The sequence below is a fragment of the Eleginops maclovinus genome, chromosome 16 (genome assembly GCF_036324505.1).
Source record: "Eleginops maclovinus isolate JMC-PN-2008 ecotype Puerto Natales chromosome 16, JC_Emac_rtc_rv5, whole genome shotgun sequence".
In the NCBI taxonomy this organism is placed as follows: Eukaryota; Metazoa; Chordata; class Actinopteri; order Perciformes; family Eleginopidae; genus Eleginops; species Eleginops maclovinus.
In genome coordinates this window covers 23,826,017-23,844,128 of record NC_086364.1, presented here as the reverse complement: position 1 = coordinate 23,844,128, position 18,112 = coordinate 23,826,017, and the positions used below count along the sequence as shown (strand labels likewise).

At 43.3% G+C, this 18,112-nt stretch overlaps 1 protein-coding gene across 1 annotated transcript in view; it reads left to right on the top strand.

Annotated features, from left to right (window-relative positions):
• The window catches only part of cpt1a2b (carnitine palmitoyltransferase 1A2b), a 38,517-nt gene that overhangs the window by 15,605 nt on the left and 4,800 nt on the right, over nucleotides 1-18,112 (top strand). The window contains 6 exon segments of the mRNA XM_063903837.1: nucleotides 1,604-1,720; nucleotides 13,454-13,618; nucleotides 14,604-14,732; nucleotides 15,020-15,175; nucleotides 15,304-15,417; nucleotides 16,702-16,794. Coding sequence (XP_063759907.1) covers nucleotides 1,604-1,720; nucleotides 13,454-13,618; nucleotides 14,604-14,732; nucleotides 15,020-15,175; nucleotides 15,304-15,417; nucleotides 16,702-16,794 — 774 coding nt within the window.

The following is an 18,112-nucleotide window of genomic DNA, read 5'->3' as shown; positions in this document are numbered from 1 at the left end:
CGTTACCTGTATTAATGGCACCTTTTTGAACTCGTTATCAGTATAAAAGACACCTGTCCACAACCTCAAACAGTCATACTCCAAACTCCACTATGGCCAAGACCAAAGAGCTGTCAAAGGAGACCAGAGACAAAATTGTAGACCTGCACCAGGCTGGGAAAACTGAATCTGCAATAGGTAAGCAGCTTGGTGTGAAGAAATCAACTGTGGGAGCAATTATTAGAAAATGGAAGACATACAAGACCACTGCTAATCTCCCTCCATCTGGGGCTCCACGCAAGATCTCACCCCGTGGGGTCAAAATGATCACAAGAACGGTGAGCAAAAATCCCAGAACCACACGGGGGGACCTAGTGAATGACCTGCAGAGAGCTGGGACCAAAGTAACAGAGGCTACCATCAGTAACACACTACGCCGCCAGGGACTTACATCCTGCCGTTCCAGACGTGTCCCCCTGCTTAAGCCAGTACATGTCCAGGCCCGTCTGAAGTTTGCTAGAGGGCATTTGGATGATCCAGAAGAGGATTGGGAGAATGTCATATGGTCAGATGAAACCAAAATAGAACTTTTTGGTAAAAACTCAGCTCGTCGTGTTTGGAGGAGAAAGAATGCAGAGTTGCATCCAAAGAACACCATACCTACTGTGAAGCATGGGGGTGGAGACATCATGCTTTGGGGCTGTTTTTCTGCAAAGGGACCAGGACGACTGATCCGTGTAAAGGAAAGAACGAATGGGGCCATGTATCGTGAGATTTTGAGTGAAAACCTCCTTCCATCAGCAAGGGCACTGAAGATGAAGCGTGGCTGGGTCTTTCAGCATGACAGTGATCCCAAACACACCGCCAGGGCAACGAAGGAGTGGCTTCGTAAGAAGCATTTCAAGGTCCTGGAGTGGCCTAGCCAGTCTCCAGATCTCAACCCCATAGAAAATCTTTGGAGGGAGTTGAAAGTCCGTGTTGCCCAGCGACAGCCCCAAAACATCACCTTTGACCTCTGTCATTGCCAACAAAGGGTATATAACAAAGTATTGAGATGAACTTTTGTTATTGACCAAATACTTATTTTACAGAGGAATTTACCAATTAATTCTTTAAAAATCCTACAATGTGATTTCCTGGATTGTTTCCCCCATTCTGTCTCTCATAGTTGAAGTGTACCTATGATGAAAATTACAGGCCTCATCTTTTTAAATGGGAGAACTTGCACAATTGGTGGCTGACTAAATACTATTTTGCCCCACTGTAGATACCCTAAAAGCAGCTGCAGAGCATCCCTCATCCAACACAGCGGCGGTCAGCTTCCTGTGATCTCATAATCCAAATCACGTCCCCAAATAAGCTTTAACATCTAGAGGAGGGGCTGATAGCGAATGTGTGTGTGTGTGTGTGTGTGTGTGTGTGTGTGTGTGTGTGTGTGTGTGTGTGTGTGTGTGTGTGTGTGTGTGTGTGTGTGTGTGTGTGTGTGTGTGTGTGTGTGTGTGTGTGTGTGTGTGTGTGTGTGTGTGTGTGTGTGTGTGTGTGTGTGTGTGTGTGTGTGTGTGTGTGTGTGTGTGTGTGTGTGTGTGTCATTGTGTTAACCCGTCTCCACCCTTCCGTCCTGCAGTACACACTGGCCATTGATGCCTTCCAGCTGGGATACACTGAGGACGGTCACTGCAAGGGAGACGTCGACCGATCACTGCCCCCCCCACAGAAACTCATCTGGGACATTCCCTCAGAGGTACACACACACACACACACACACACACACACACACACTTACATTAACTTTCAGTTTGTGCTGCTTCCTTCCTTACAAAGGATGTGCTGTTTCTTGCAGTATGCCCACTTCTTTGCCACATTGTACGTCAGAAGAGCTTAGTGCTCATATTCTTGTATTGGTCCCTGAAGGCAGCATCTCCCTGGTCCAATGGGATTCCTCCATTGTTATTCAGCAGGATAATCTCCACATATCAACACCTCTTTATGGTTTCTAAACTAAAGGCGGCTAATGTTGGGCTATAAAGGAACTACAGCACGGTCACATGACTTCACGTCACCACCGCTAAGCTAAAGGAGGCTAATGTTGGGCTATAAAGGAACTACAGCACGGTCACATGACTTCACGTCACCACCACTAAGCTAAAGGAGGTTAATGTTCGGGGGTGCTGGAGGAAATAAGATTAAGTGTCTGGGAACAACTCCAAACACACGGCACGCAATGACTTCCAAGAGGAATTGACATCATTCCATCTTCTGGGTAAACATTATAACAGGGACTCGGATGGCAGTTTGCAGCCATGGCGAGATAAGATAACATTCAGCTGTTGAAGCGGCACCAGAATAAGACGGGGATCATAAAAGTTTAATTTCCTGTTTTTATTATCTGCAAAAATGTTTTCTAAATTCAGTAAGTGACCATTTGAAAACAGTCTATTCTTATAAGTGAGAGATTTCAGTCATTTCTGATATATTTTCCGATCATTTCTGGCCATTTATTTAATAAAGAATAAGCATAAACGTGCAGTACATTACAAATGGAGATAACAAATCCGTGTGTGCGAGTAGAAGCAGGTAGGAAGAAAGAGAAAACACTCAGGCATGAACACGGTATGAAATGCAGGCATGCAATCTCATCACGGGAAAAATGCATGATTTTAAAAAGGAGCGCCGTGCCAATGAGTTTATCCCCGTCACCAATTCATGCATTAAAATTCAGAAAATAAACCCAAAGAGCATCAGAAGTACTTTATTTACCCCTTTTTGGATATTTTTGTCATGCAAACTGCGGTTTCCAGCCTCAAAAATGTGATTTTTCACTGTTAGGAATTGTTTTGTCTGTTTAGTACTGACAACGGAAAAGATAAGTACAGCTGCAGTGATGCAAAGAACAGAAACTCCTTGTGTAAACATTTCCTGCTCCCGGGTTGTGGTGTGAGGCTTAAATCTGGACCTTTCCTGCTTTTTCTCTGTTTTGCTTCCTATAAAATATATATCTGTATTCCCCTCAGTAGAAGAAGACTTATGAAGTGTTGCAGGCTTCGGACTCGTCTCCTGCCTCTTTCAGTTATCATGAGTCGGTATCTTAATCATAGGTCATTACTGCAAGTCATCAGTATTAGGAAACACTTGGAAGCATGCTCAGCCTTTATTTAATCAGGCACTAACTCAATAATGTTCTCCTCCGTAATTCTTCAGAAACAATGCATCATTTTTGGTAAGCAGACTTTCTGTAGGACTGCCAGTTCCCCGTTACGGTCCTGGGTGCTCTGTAAGACGCCTCTAAGTGAAATGTGTTATTATGATTTAATTCACGGTCCACTCAAAAAGCTCTTGTGGAGCAGCGTCGTTAAATGAATCCTGATGAATGAGTTCTCCCATAAATCCACGCTCTGACAAAGTAAACGTCTAAATGAAGACGGTGATGTAGTGTCTCTACTTTAAAGAGTCCTCTCCTGCTGATGTTCAGGTGTGTATCAGTATGTAGTGTCTCTACTTTAAAGAGTCCTCTCCTGCTGATGTTCAGGTGTATATCAGTATGTAGAGTCTCTACTTTAAAGAGTCCTCTCCTGCTGATGTTCAGGTGTATATCAGTATGTAGAGTCTCTACTTTAAAGAGTCCTCTCCTGCTGATGTTCAGGTGTATATCAGTATGTAGTGTCTCTACTTTAAAGAGTCCTCTCCTGCTGATGTTCAGGTGTATATCAGTATGTAGAGTCTCTACTTTAAAGAGTCCTCTCCTGCTGATGTTCAGGTGTATATCAGTATGTAGTGTCTCTACTTTAAAGAGTCCTCTCCTGCTGATGTTCAGGTGTATATCAGTATGTAGTGTCTCTACTTTAAAGAGTCCTCTCCTGATGTTCAGGTGTATATCAGTATATAGAGTCTCTACTTTAAAGAGTCCTCTCCTGCAGATGTTCAGGTGTATATCAGTATGTAGTGTCTCTACTTTAAAGAGTCCTCTCCTGCTGATGTTCAGGTGTATATCAGTATGTAGAGTCTCTACTTTAAAGAGTCCTCTCCTGCTGATGTTCAGGTGTATATCAGTATGTAGAGTCTCTACTTTAAAGAGTCCTCTCCTGCTGATGTTCAGGTGTATATCAGTATGTAGTGTCTCTACTTTAAAGAGTCCTCTCCTGCTGATGTTCAGGTGTATTTCAGTATGTAGAGTCTCTACTTTAAAGAGTCCTCTCCTGCTGATGTTCAGGTGTATATCAGTATGTAGTGTCTCTACTTTAAAGAGTCCTCTCCTGCTGATGTTCAGGTGTATATCAGTATGTAGAGTCTCTACTTTAAAGAGTCCTCTCCTGCTGATGTTCAGGTGTATATCAGTATGTAGAGTCTCTACTTTAAAGAGTCCTCTCCTGCTGATATTCAGGTGTATATCAGTATGTAGTGTCTCTACTTTAAAGAGTCCTCTCCTGCTGATGTTCAGGTGTATATCAGTATGTAGAGTCTCTACTTTAAAGAGTCCTCTCCTGCTGATGTTCAGGTGTATATCAGTATGTAGTGTCTCTACTTTAAAGAGTCCTCTCCTGCTGATGTTCAGGTGTATATCAGTATGTAGAGTCTCTACTTTAAAGAGTCCTCTCCTGCTGATGTTCAGGTGTATATCAGTATGTAGTGTCTCTACTTTAAAGAGTCCTCTCCTGCTGATGTTCAGGTGTATATCAGTATGTAGAGTCTCTACTTTAAAGAGTCCTCTCCTGCTGATGTTCAGGTGTATATCAGTATGTAGAGTCTCTACTTTAAAGAGTTCTCTCCTGCTGATGTTCAGGTGTATATCAGTATGTAGTGTCTCTACTTTAAAGAGTCCTCTCCTGCTGATGTTCAGGTGTATATCAGTATGTAGTGTCTCTACTTTAAAGAGTCCTCTCCTGCTGATGTTCACTGAAACCTATAGAACACACTGCAGGAAAGGAGAGGTAAAATAAAGCTAGGTGTGTGAAAGCATGCAGGATAATAAATATGTATTATTTACACGGTACTGTGCAGTCACTGTGACTGGGAAAATCATCAATCAAAAGGTTTAGTGAATAACTAACCTGAAACAGATTGAATGTTAGTATTAAATCTCCTACATGGTTAATTATATGACTTTACTGGTTAATCATTCAGAAGTTACCCAACATTATTGGTCCTGACTAAAGACATGGTTCACATCCTTTAATAAAATCACATGTGAGGCGGTCTGTTAGTCGGTTGGTGTGTTTGTTTTGTCTCAAACAAAAATCCCCCCAAAGACTGGTGCAACAGTCTCTGTTCAACTGCAAAGCATTACAGTTGTACTTATAATTGAAAATGGAACCATCTTACGTTTAGGGGCTTTTTATTTATCTGAAAATATATATTCTATATCATTTAACTGTTTTATTCATTATGCAGAGTGATGCAACCTTTCCTGTTCAGCTGCAAAGTATTGAACTGACATCTGATATTTAGGAGGCTTTTTATTTATTGAAAATGTTATATTATATTTTACTTTATCTTTTAATGTATTTTTCATATTTTTCTATATATTTTATCATATATATATTTAATGTAATGTGTTGATATTTTTACTTTATATTCTTTTATTTATTATTGATATATTTTTATTTTACATTATATTTCAAAATGTATTCATTTCATTGTTATTATATTACATTTATTATCATTTATATTGTTAATAATAATTTATATTATTGAATTTAAATGGTTTAATATTTTTTGTATACTGTTTTTATTTTATAATGTGCTTAAATGTTTGCAGTTAAGTGATTAGTATTTCATAGGTCTGGTGGTTTCCGGGAAACAGTCACATTTTTCTGTGCTGCATTTGAGGGGAAAGGTTGGGGATTTCCCTGCTGACTCTAATCTGAAAAGTCTTTTTCTGAAACCTCAAATTAATGTGGAAACTGATAAGACGTGGGACCTATCAGTTTTACCCTCATGTGAACTATTATTATTCTCAGTTGTTTCCCGGTTTAACGACTCGTTTAGCCGGCTAATGTTGGGCTATAAAGGAACTCCAGCACGGTCACATGACTTCAGGTCACCACCGCTAAGCTAAAGGAGGCTAATGTTGGGCTATAAAGGAACTACAGCACGGTCACATGACTTCAGGTCACCACCGCTAAGCTAAAGGAGGCTAATGTTGGGCTATAAAGGAACTCCAGCACGGTCACATGACTTCAGGTCACCACCGCTAAGCTAAAGGCGGCTAATGTTGGGCTATAAAGGAACTACAGCACGGTCACATGACTTCAGGTCACCACCGCTAAGCTAAAGGAGGCTAATGTTGGGCTATAAAGGAACTCCAGCACGGTCACATGACTTCAGGTCACCACCGCTAAGCTAAAGGCGGCTAATGTTGGGCTATAAAGGAACTACAGCACGGTCACATGACTTCAGGTCACCACCGCTAAGCTGAAGGCGGCTAATGTTGGGCATGATGACGTTTAGTCGTCTCCAGTGATGGGCAAGTTACTTCCAGAATGTAATCCAGTACATGTTACTTATTCCTGCCTTCTTAAAGTGATAAGGGACATTACATCATCACTGTCTCTGAACTGTGATGTGTTACTCTACTCTGAGTTACTCTGAGTCACTCTCACCAGAATAACCTCTAAAGTTTGGCTTTAAATGCTAACATGTAGTTTACTGCAGCTCATTAATTAAAGCTCTCTATCTGGCAGTACATGCTGAACATTAGGGAAGAGCTAGAGGTTAAACTCCTGCTCCGTTTCAGTGGGCTGCATAATATGTGATACCGGTACCGTGACGTCTCTGTGTGTCATTAATAACATGTGAGTGGAGCCTCTGCACGGCCCTGTGACCTGCTGGATAGGAACCAGTCTCTATGCAGCGTTAGCTCACCTGGTCATTGGTGTGTTAACGGGGGATTTGGCTGACAAGCTTTCTGAAAGCCGCAGATTCCACAGAGGACAGAGGCTGCAGATCTTCAACACTCTGCCACGAGGCTCTGAAGGTCTCGGGGTTCAAGCAGCAGACCCAGAGAGAGAGACCTTCTGTTGCTTCGGCCTGCAGCTCTGCATGGTGAGCCTGCAGCGCTGCATGGTGAGCCTGCAGCTCTGCATGGTGAGCCTGCAGCTCTGCATGGTGAGCCTGCAGCTCTGCATGGTGAGCCTGCAGCTCTGCATGGTGAGCCTGCAGCTCTGCATTGGGAGCCTGCAGCTCTGCATTGGGAGCCTGCAGCTCTGCTTGGAGCCTGCAGCTCTGCATGGTGAGTCTGTTCCTGCAGCTCTGCATTGTGAGTCTGTTCCTGCAGCTCTGCATTGTGAATCTGTTCCTGCAGCTCTGCATTGGGAGCCTGCAGCTCTGCATGGTGAGCCTGCAGCTCTGCATTGTGAATCTGTTCCTGCAGCTCTGCATTGGGAGCCTGCAGCTCTGCATTGGGAGCCTGCAGCTCTGCATTGGGAGCCTGCAGCTCTGCATGGTGAGCCTGCAGCTCTGCATGGTGAGCCTGTTCCTGCAGCTCTGCATGGTGAGTCTGTTCCTGCAGCTCTGCATGGTGAGTCTGTTCCTGCAGCTCTGTATTGTGAGCCTGTTCCTGCAGCTCTGTATTGTATCTGTATTCAGAAGTACTGCGTTATATTCCTGAGTTACAGCAACAAGTAATTCATTACTGTAACTCCGGTACTTTTGTAACGCGTTGCACCCAAACCTGGTGTCTCATTTAGACTCGTTAGCATCTGCCGGTTGTAAATTGATCAGTGGGGTATTTACTGACGTATTTTATGTTGTAGAATAAAAATCTCTCCAGCTTGTGCTTTCCACTGACTTTATTTCTGGCTAACAACCAAGTATGTCTGGTTTCACTTATAAAAAAAATAAATAACTTGCTGCACTCAGAGTGACCAAACATGGAAGAAACCAACCCAGAATTACAGACAGATTTCCCAGATTTAGGACCGGAGTCACAATCTTATAAATACAGTGTATATCAAATAATAAACCTTCTCTATCCCCGGGGGAAAGTGTGTTTGGTATATACAATAAAAGGTGTATATAAACAAAGTAAGTGAGAAGTCCAGGTATGTCTAGGTAAAGAAAATGTCCTATAAAAACCAGTTTAAGAATTAATGTGCAATAAGAAGGTAAAATAAATGGAATATATATAATTAAAAAGTCAAATGTGAAACAGAATAAAACTCTCTACTCTTTTTGAGATGGAGGGCGTGGTCCTTGTTTAAAGTAAGTGTATGTATGATCAAAAGAACACCTTAGCCTTAGGAGCTTAACATCCTAACACAATGGTTCATAAGTACACAAAAGGCCAGCTTCCTAAAAACTGCTGTAAAAATATCATATATTCATATTTCTTTCCACTTTGAACGACTTAGAAACTACTTCAGCCTAACACACACATCAAATATGAACTACATTTTGGGGATTTTAACCCTTTAGAGGCCAGTATGTTCACACAACTCGTGCCATCCAGGGCCAGTGAGCAGCTCCTCAGGCAGTAGGAAGCACGTGAACAAATGATCCCAGGTGATGATGCCGGGCTGGAATGGCCATCTGGCACTCTCCCAGTGGACCGACATGCCTTTTGGGCTGACTCAACTTCATATTATTTAGATTTTGGCCCGTTCAGGGACATGTATGTGGGTAGTTTGGGGTGCACTGATAGAAAACGGTTTCCTCGGTTCAGGAGCCGACACTGTTTTTCTTTGATGGTTGTGGGCCGGTTCCTCCATCTCCTCTCTGCGCTCCTCTTCAGATGAGTCTCAGTTGGATGAGCCTCCTGTGTCAAAGTCAAAGTCCACTTTATTGTCAAAGTTTCCACCTGTTATACATACAGAAAATTGAAATACCATTTGTTGCAGTCCCACAGTGCGAATATAAAAGAACATCTAACACAAGAAGACAAGAGCGTAGAAAGTAGTGTGTGAGGGAGGGGGATTCATGTCCTGGTAAATTTCCATTGAGGCAGCGGGGAAAGGTGGGTGGGACAGAGGGCGTAGAGGTCAGGGGAGAGATGGGAGCGGGGGTAGAGGGAGATGAGAGAGGGAGGGATGGAGAGAAGGGGAGTGAGAGGAGAGAGGGAGAGAGTTCAGCATCCTGACCGCCTGGTGGAAGAAGCTGTTCCTCAGCCTGGTGGAGCTCGAGCGGAGGCTGCGGAACCTTCTCCCTGAAGGCGGGAGGCTGAAGAGGCTGTTGGAGGGGTGGGTGGGGTCCCCCGCAATGCCGAGTGCTTTGCGGGTGAGTCGGGTGCTGTAGATGTCCTGTAGTGTAGGGAGAGAGACCCCGATGATCCTCTGGGCAGAGTTCACGATGCGCTGCAGGCTCTTGCGGTTGGAGGCGGTGCAGCTTCCAAACCACAGCGTGATGCAGCTGCTGAGGATGCTCTCAGTGGCGCCTCGGTAGAATGAGAGCATGACGGGGGGGGGGCTCCTGCTCGCTTGAGCTTCCTGATGAAGTAGAGGCGCTGCTGGGCCTTCTTTGCCAGTGCAGTGGTGTTGTTGTTCCAGGTGAGGTCGTCTGTGATGGTCACACCCAGGAATTTGGTGCTGCTCACCTGCTCCACAGCAGCACCATTGATGTTCAGAGGGAGGGGGGGTTGGGAGGGGGTTCTCCTGAAGTCAACAACAATCTCCTTTTGTTTTCCCCACATCGAGGAAGAGGTTGTTATTTTGGCGCCAACGGGCCAGCTGCTTCACTTCCTTCCTGTAGTGAGTCTCATCGTTGTGGCTGATGAGACCCACCACGGTGGTGTCGTCAGCGAACTCCACGATGTGGTTGGGGCTGAAGCTGGGTTTGCAGTCATGGGTCAGCAGGGTGAAGAGAAGGGGGCTGAGCACACAGCCTCGGGGGGCCCCCGTGCTCAGTGTTACTGTGTTCGATGTGTTGTTGTTGACCCGGACAGCTTGTGGTGGTAGTTTGTAGTCCGTTATGGTGATGAGATAGCATACGCAAATAGTAAAAACGTACCGATGTTCGATGGCGTCGAGTAATTTTCCACTCCTCGCTTGAATGCCGAAATGAATGCTGGGATATATTCGCTGCCGAGTTTAACACAAGTCAGCATCCGATGCATCCTTGGTAAAATGGGCGTTTCCGGGAACACATCCGGGAACTTTATCCGTTGTTGGTGAAAGCGAACTTGGGTTTGGGACAGTACTTGGGCAGCAAGAGATGACGTTTCACAAGAACACGAGCACAGACAAGAACGCATATTGAGAAAGGCCCTAGGTCTAATGTGTTGCTTTCCCTGGTTGGAAAATCAACATGCTGGTATATTTTAGACAGAACAGTTTTTAAGTTAGCGTGGTTGAAGTCTCCAGCTGCGATGAGAAGGCCGTCTGGGTGTGCCGTCTGTTGCTCACTGATGGCTTTGTAAAGTTCACTGAGTGCCTCCTCTCTGTCCTTGTTGTTGGGGCTCGGAGGGATATAAACCGCCACCAGTAGAATGGCGGAAAACTCCCTCGGCAGGTAAAAAGGACGGCACCTTAGAACCATAAAGTCCAGCAGCGGGGAACAGTGCTGGTTAACAACAATAGCATCACTGATGTAAACACACACACCGCGGGTCTTCCCTCCGCTAACTATGTCTCTGTCTGCTCGGTAGCATGTTAGCTTGTGTAGTTGAATAGCGGAGTCCGGGATGTTGTTGTGGAGCCATGTTTCCGTGAACACTAAGCACAGCAGTCCCTCACCTCACGCCGGGTTGTTCTAAGTAACCGTATGTTGTCCATCTTGTTGTCTGTCGTTGCTGTAATGCTTGCCAATTCTAAAAGGACTACTCCAGCACTAATGCTCAAACTTCTAACCGCGGCTGCAGAACCAGAACAAAGTCCAGTTTAGTTTTTGATCTCACTACTCATCGTTTTTTAATATTGAATTAGGTTATAACACTGTCACACACACACACACACACACACACACACACACACACACACACACACACACACACACACACACAGTTCAGAAGATGACAGAGCTTTGAAGTTTGAAAGACCCTCCCTCTGACTTCTCTTTATCAACATCCATTTCCTGAAGCGTGTGTTTATGTTCTTTGACTACTTCCTGTCTCCAAATTGAATCTCAATTTTTATGGAAACCTTTGAATTTGACGAAGGGAAACGTGGTGAAAGTGTGCGTTACACCCCGGATAAACCAGGCCAGATAAACACAGATAAACTCTAGATCAGGCCTATTCAACTTGCAGCCCGAGGGCCGAATCCTGCCCTTCTGAGCTTTTTCAGTGGGTAGCTAATGTGCAGCGCCTCGGGAGCAATGGGGAGGGATTGAAGATGTCCGGTGCCTTGCTCAAGGGCAGGTCTCTGCATTTGACCCATCTTAGTGTTAGGAGCAGTGGGCTGCCATTATGTACGGCGCCCAGGGAGCAGTGTAGGGAACGGTGCCTTGCTCAGGGACACCACAGTAACAACTTGGGTCTTTCGGGGACTTGAACTGGTGACCTTCCAGTTCCCAGGCCAAGCCCCTATGGACTTTGCCACCACCACCTGTTATGGTCATTCAAACAAGCCTACTCACTGACTGTCACTGTGAGTCTGATGGCTATTGTTTTCCATTCAGCATTAGGTTTATGGATGTGTGTTTTCAAAGCACCTTATGTTTGGAAGTGTTGAGGATATTACAAACAGGGCTGCTTACTGTTAATGTGATGAATACCCTTTTATTATGTGCATCTTGTTTTGTACATTAGTGGACATGGAACCTCATGTCTCCTTAGTTGTGAAGATGCGACATTGTGCACTTTTGTGCCGAGCCTTGTAACCATAGCTTTCCTACTTGGTTTGTATGGACCGGTTGCTTTCTGCAGTGATTTATGGTGACACAATTCAAGTGAAAAAAAGGGATGCACGTGTTCTAGTAGTTAATTTAATGTATTAGTATCTATTAACACTACTGTAACTAAGAGTTATCTGTCGTGATTCCTTGATAAAGTATTGTGTGGCCCACATTCTGTCAGGGTTTGGGGAAACAGGACCCAAGTGCAGTAAAATGAACGGGAGGCAGCTATGGGTCCAAACAAAAGGCGAGCTTTATTTAAATTAAAGCTGTACGTTCAACCAAAAAATAACCACACCAACACTAACCAGGGGATACAGGGACACTGGGAACAGGAGCAGACAGACGGACGGGCAGGAACAGGCAGGTAACATGTACAGGATCAGGTAGGAAACGACGACGACCGAACAAGAGACAAAAGGGGAACCAGCACTAAATACACAAGGCCAATCACCAAACCACACACAGCTGGAGAGGGGAGGAGAAACACAGGGGCAACAGGTGAACACAAGGACACACTCAGGGGAAGGAGGGAAACGCAGACAGGGAGTGAAACTTAACCTGAGACAAGAGGGGGAAACCTTTCAAAGTAAAACACACAAACACATGACGGACACGAAGCCAGGGTCATGACACAAACCCCCTGTGATTTCCTATTTGGCCCACTTGCTAATGAAGTTGAATAGCCCTGCTCTAGATATACAGCAATTTATAAAGGTTGTTTTAGTCAAGAGTAAAAACCCTGGTGTCGTGATGCAGTCATTATCTGGGCGTTTCTCAAATAGTAATATAGTTAAAATGTCATAAACCCAATCTGAAAAATGCTATAAAATACAGAACTGAAGAAAGAGATCATATTTAATTAGAATTTAAGGTAAAATTTAAATAAGAAATAAAATAAACTGAATATTATTTTTGTATAATAGAAACTGCAGCAGTTACTCTCATTTAAAAAGGTAATAATATTTACATCTGAACGTAAGGAGACAAAGGAGAGTTGTGCAATACAAGTTGAATTAAAATAAAATACAGAAACATGTTTTAGTAAATAAGATGCAAAGTATGAATTTGCGATAAATAATAAAATAAAGATATTTATAAAAAGGAAAACATGTAAAGTAAATTGTCAAAAATAAATAAATAAAAAAGAAAAAGAAAATGAAAAGATGTTTCAGTTTCAGGAAGTGTAAAAAACCTAAGAAGTAAAAGAAAAATGTTCCTTTAAAGTTTGATGAAAGTAAGATGAGTCTGTGTGTCGGGCCTGGGATCAGTCGTGGTTGAATTTTCCAGACAAACCTAAATATGGAGTGCTGACTGGTACTTGGAGAGCTCCCAGTTGACATGGGTATTGCTGTGGTTCCAACTGCATTCCTAGTGCTAAGATGCTCTGAATGCAGACGTCCTAGTTCACTGTGTGTTCAGGCTTGTGAAAAATAAGAGTGTTTCCTGTAGGGTTGGGAATGATTATTTGAATAATCGAAATGATTCAGGTATTTGATTATGCGTAACGGTTAACCGTTTTTTGGGGGTCGAATATTTGAATATCAATTAGCATTAAATTCCCATCCCTAGTTTCATCCTCCGTTTCTGATCTAATTATCACTAAAGAGAAATGAGTCCAGATATGTTTGCTTCACTAGAGTAACATCTCCGTCATATTCCAAGCTGTGAGGACTCCACTTCAGACCAACAACATGTCTGTGTGTTTGTGCAGGTGCAGGCTCAGGTGAGCCTCTCTCTGGCCGTGGCTCAGGCTCTGGCCGACGACGTGGACTGTCACGTGTTTCCCTTCAGAGAGTTCGGGAAGGGGCGAATCAAGAAGCTCCGAGTCAGCCCCGACGCTCTGATCCAGATCGGCCTGCAGCTCGCCTACTTCAGGGTAACACTTTCTATCACACACGCACACACACGCACACACACACTGCTAAACCACACGAGCATACAGTATGTCCTGTGTAGCGCACACATGATACACTAGTAGGTAAAAATGTGCAAAAAAAATCTAAATATTTATAGAAACACAAGAAGTTAAAGTAAAATGGTGAAATTAAAATGGAATAGAATTGAAACACATTTAAATCCAACATAAATAAACATAACTTTCAAGTTAAATTGTAGAATTAGGAAATAAAACATAAGAGCCATACGAGCGTATATCCTCTGTAGCACACGTTATACCTTCATATAAATAAGGCAGCTATGAGCCCAACCCATTATGCCATAACAATGACAGGAATATTTACAGGAAATATAGCTACCAAAAAACTTCATACTCTAAAAACTCAATTTAGTCAAATCAAATACGTGCAGAGTTGTTACCATAAGTGGAAGATACTAAGAGAGGTAGCTTGTGTTCAAATGTGCATGATATTCCCAGGGTAGGGCAGGACTGCCAGCGATGAATACTACCACTGAAAACATACCAGTGACTCAGAAATCATGTTGTAATAAAGTAAAAACCCTCTGATTTCTCTCACCAGTGTTTCCTGCACTTCTTTATTCCAACACTAGTTGTTTTTCTCCTCCCAAAATACAATAACCCAAACGTCATTATGGTGAATCACAGATTAAGGAAGTAGTAAAACGCCTCTGACTTGTGGACACACTCGCCCGACTCTCTCTTCATCCTGACATTCATTAAGCCGATAAACTGTGGACATTATCTCCCGACAGACGGGTCTTTTATCTCATATATCTCATGGGTTGTAAGTGTAGGGTTACAAGCCTTTAGAGCACAATCAGAAACAGAGGCCTTCATTTTGTGGATATGATGCAACTGATTGCATGCACTTTGTATGAGTTGTACCTTGTTTTTAACAACGACTACATGTTTGCTTCTCTGTCTCTCCCCATCCCCCCTCCAGGATCGTGGTGGTTTCTGTTTGACTTACGAGGCGTCGATGACCCGTTTGTTTAGGGAGGGTCGGACGGAGACGGTGCGATCCTGCTCCAACGAGAGCTGCTCCTTCGTCAAAGCTCTGGAGGCTGGAGAGGTAACATTAAAGTCTGCCATCGTCACTGTGAGGTCCGAGAGACAATGGAGAGCTGCGAGACGGAGTCAGCATTCCTAAAGGTGTTATTATCCTGAAATAAGGTCTGTGGTTAACACAAGCTGAAGAGATTAGCTTAGAGGTGGAGACGTGAAGTCATGTCACACAGGAATACGAGATGCCTGCAGCTTTCTATTGTCTCTGCACCACTTCCTGTCCCACATCAGTCTGTTCCCTGCTGGCTTTCTTGTTAATATAAAGTGTGCCGGTGTTTATTGTGCACTGTGCAGGAAGGGGACCAGTGCAGACGTCTCTTCCGTCAGGCGTCAGAGAGACACCAGAATCTTTACCGGATGGCGATGACCGGAGCGGGAGTGGACAGGCATCTATTCTGTCTCTACGTGGTGTCCAAATACCTGGGCGTCGACTCACCCTTCCTCAAAGAGGTACGCTTTGTAGCTGTTAGGATTAGCATTAGCCTAGCGTTGTTATTTGAGGCTCTTCTGTGTGTCCCAGTTGCACACACTGTGATCTGTTGTATATAATGATAAACCCTGTTGCTCTTTTATTCCAGGTGTTGTCGGAGCCGTGGCGTCTCTCCACCAGTCAGACTCCGGTGCAACAGATGGAGCTGTTTGACCTGAAGAATAACCCTGAGTTCATCTCACTGGGCGGAGGCTTCGGACCGGTAATGGGCACTGAAATATAACTGGGGGAAAGTGTGATATTTGCTCCATTTTAGAATAAAATAGATCATAAAATATAAATTATATCTATATCTATAATTAACGTAAAGATGTGCCATAAAATAGATTAGAAATATTTAATTCAACATAAGAAGTTAATGTAAAATAATATTAATATAAACATAATCATTTAAATAGAAAATCGACATGTATTGAATTATTTTAGCTTTGTATTCTTTTTATAAACGATTATTATTTTACATACACATCCGCAAACAAACAAACCTCCTATTCATCTATTATTTTATTTATTTATTACTGGTATGATTATCAGAACCATTATAATCAAATGAATTATTTCTATTGTTTATTTTATTATAAATGATATATCGAGCAGCTGTAGTTCAGAATCAGAATCCCTTTATTGGTCCCACGGAGGGGAAATGAAATGTACTACAGCAGCAACAAAATACACATCCTGCAGGAGACATGGAGCCAGGTAAATACTGCAGGTATTAATGATGGCACATTTATTTTTGACAAGTCTTTGTATTAGTTTTTGCACAGATAGCAAACAAACATTTTCAAAACATCACAAATACTGTGATGTTCTACCCCATTACCCCGCAATCTCATTCTCACATACAGTGGGGCAAAAAGGTTTTGGTTTTTTTTCAGAAATAGAAGCAGAGTGGTGAATGCCATAACTCGTCGTGTGGTAATGGGTGCATTGGGCGACGAAGGAATTCCGAAAAGGGCAGTGAGGGGGCTAGGGTCCATTGTCTCACCTAAGACCATCCCGAGTGAACCAAATATTGCAGACCAGAACTCTGATAGTTTAGGGCACGACCAAAACATGTGCATGTAGTCAGCTGGAGATTGTTTACATCTGTTACATGCCTCAGACCTGTCAGGACACGTCCTAGGCAGTTTTGCGTTAGTAATATGTACTCTGTGCAAAATCAATAAACTACGCCTTGCACATGTAGAAGAGGTGTGTACCAGGTCTAATATATGTGCCCACTGATCATCTGACAGGTTAATCCCGAGGTGCTGGTCCAATACAACTCTAAGGGGATGTAAGCAAGTAGGATACGATGGCATAATTATGTTTATAGTTTGCACATACATTTTGTTGCACAACTAGTCAGTTTAGTCAGTTGTGCACACACACACACACACACACACACACACACACACACACACACACACACACACACACACACACACACATACAGGTGCTGGTGTGTTGATGTTGTTGGTATATTGTCTCTGTTTCCCGTCAGGTTGCTGATGATGGTTACGGAGTTTCATACATCATCGTGGGCGAGGACATGATCAACTTCCACGTGTCGTCCAAACACTCCTGCAGCGAGACCGTGAGTTCGCCCTTCACACTCTTCATTTTACTGCTTCTGATGTTCTGTGAATAAACTGCATGTGTGACCAAAATGTTGAACTACAAAACATCAGCAGGAGAGGACTCTTTAAAGTAGAGACTCTACATACTGATATACACCTGAACATCAGCAGGAGAGGACTCTTTAAAGTAGAGACTCTACATACTGATATACACCTGAACATCAGCAGGAGAGGACTCTTTAAAGTAGAGACACTACATACTGATATACACCTGAACATCAGCAGGAGAGGACTCTTTAAATACCCTGAACATCAGCAGGAGAGGACTCTTTAAAGTAGAGACTCTACATACTGATATACACCTGAACATCAGCAGGAGAGGACTCTTTAAAGTAGAGACTCTACATACTGATATACACCTGAACATCAGCAGGAGAGGACTCTTTAAAGTAGAGACTCTACATACTGATATACACCTGAACATCAGCAGGAGAGGACTCTTTAAAGTAGAGACTCTACATACTGATATACACCTGAACATCAGCAGGAGAGGACTCTTTAAAGTAGAGACTCTACATACTGATATACACCTGAACATCAGCAGGAGAGGACTCTTAAAGTAGACGTCTGACTGATAGAGACTCTACATACTGATTTACACCTGAACATCAGCAGGAGAGGACTCTTTAAAGTAGAGACTCTACATACTGATATACACCTGAACATCAGCAGGAGAGGACTCTTTAAAGTAGAGACACTACATACTGATATACACCTGAACATCTGAACGTCTGTGTCATTTTGAACGGTGTCGTCTTTTTCGTGGCGCGTTATATGCACTGTGATTTGCTGAAATACTCTTGGGGTGAGTGACAGAGATTTTTTTAAATCATGTGACGAATAAAATGCTTTGCCCTTCATCATATCGATCCACCCGGTTCAGACCCACAGCCGTTGGTTAGCTTCAGAGCTAACAGGAGCTAACGCGATGCAACCCGGGAGCTAACGGGAACACAAGCTATCCCAAGCTAACGTGGCTAACTGTTGGCTAACACTGTTTGTTATATAGATTATCGCCAAGCAAGTCAGTCAAGTTCAAAGCCAAAGAAGTAAGCTCTCAGAGGCTTTGTGTCTCATGCTTTTATCTGCTATAGAGCCTGAGAGATTAAGGTTGTAGTAGGACACATTCTGAATGTTTTTCTGAAAACCCGTATGTTTTGAGAGGGGTTTACAGAAAAGTACTTGCCCATTTATTTGACGGTAATGGGCAGCCAATGAAAAGGCTGTCTGGCTCTGGAACAGTTGCCATGGTTACACAGTACTGACAGCACTTCA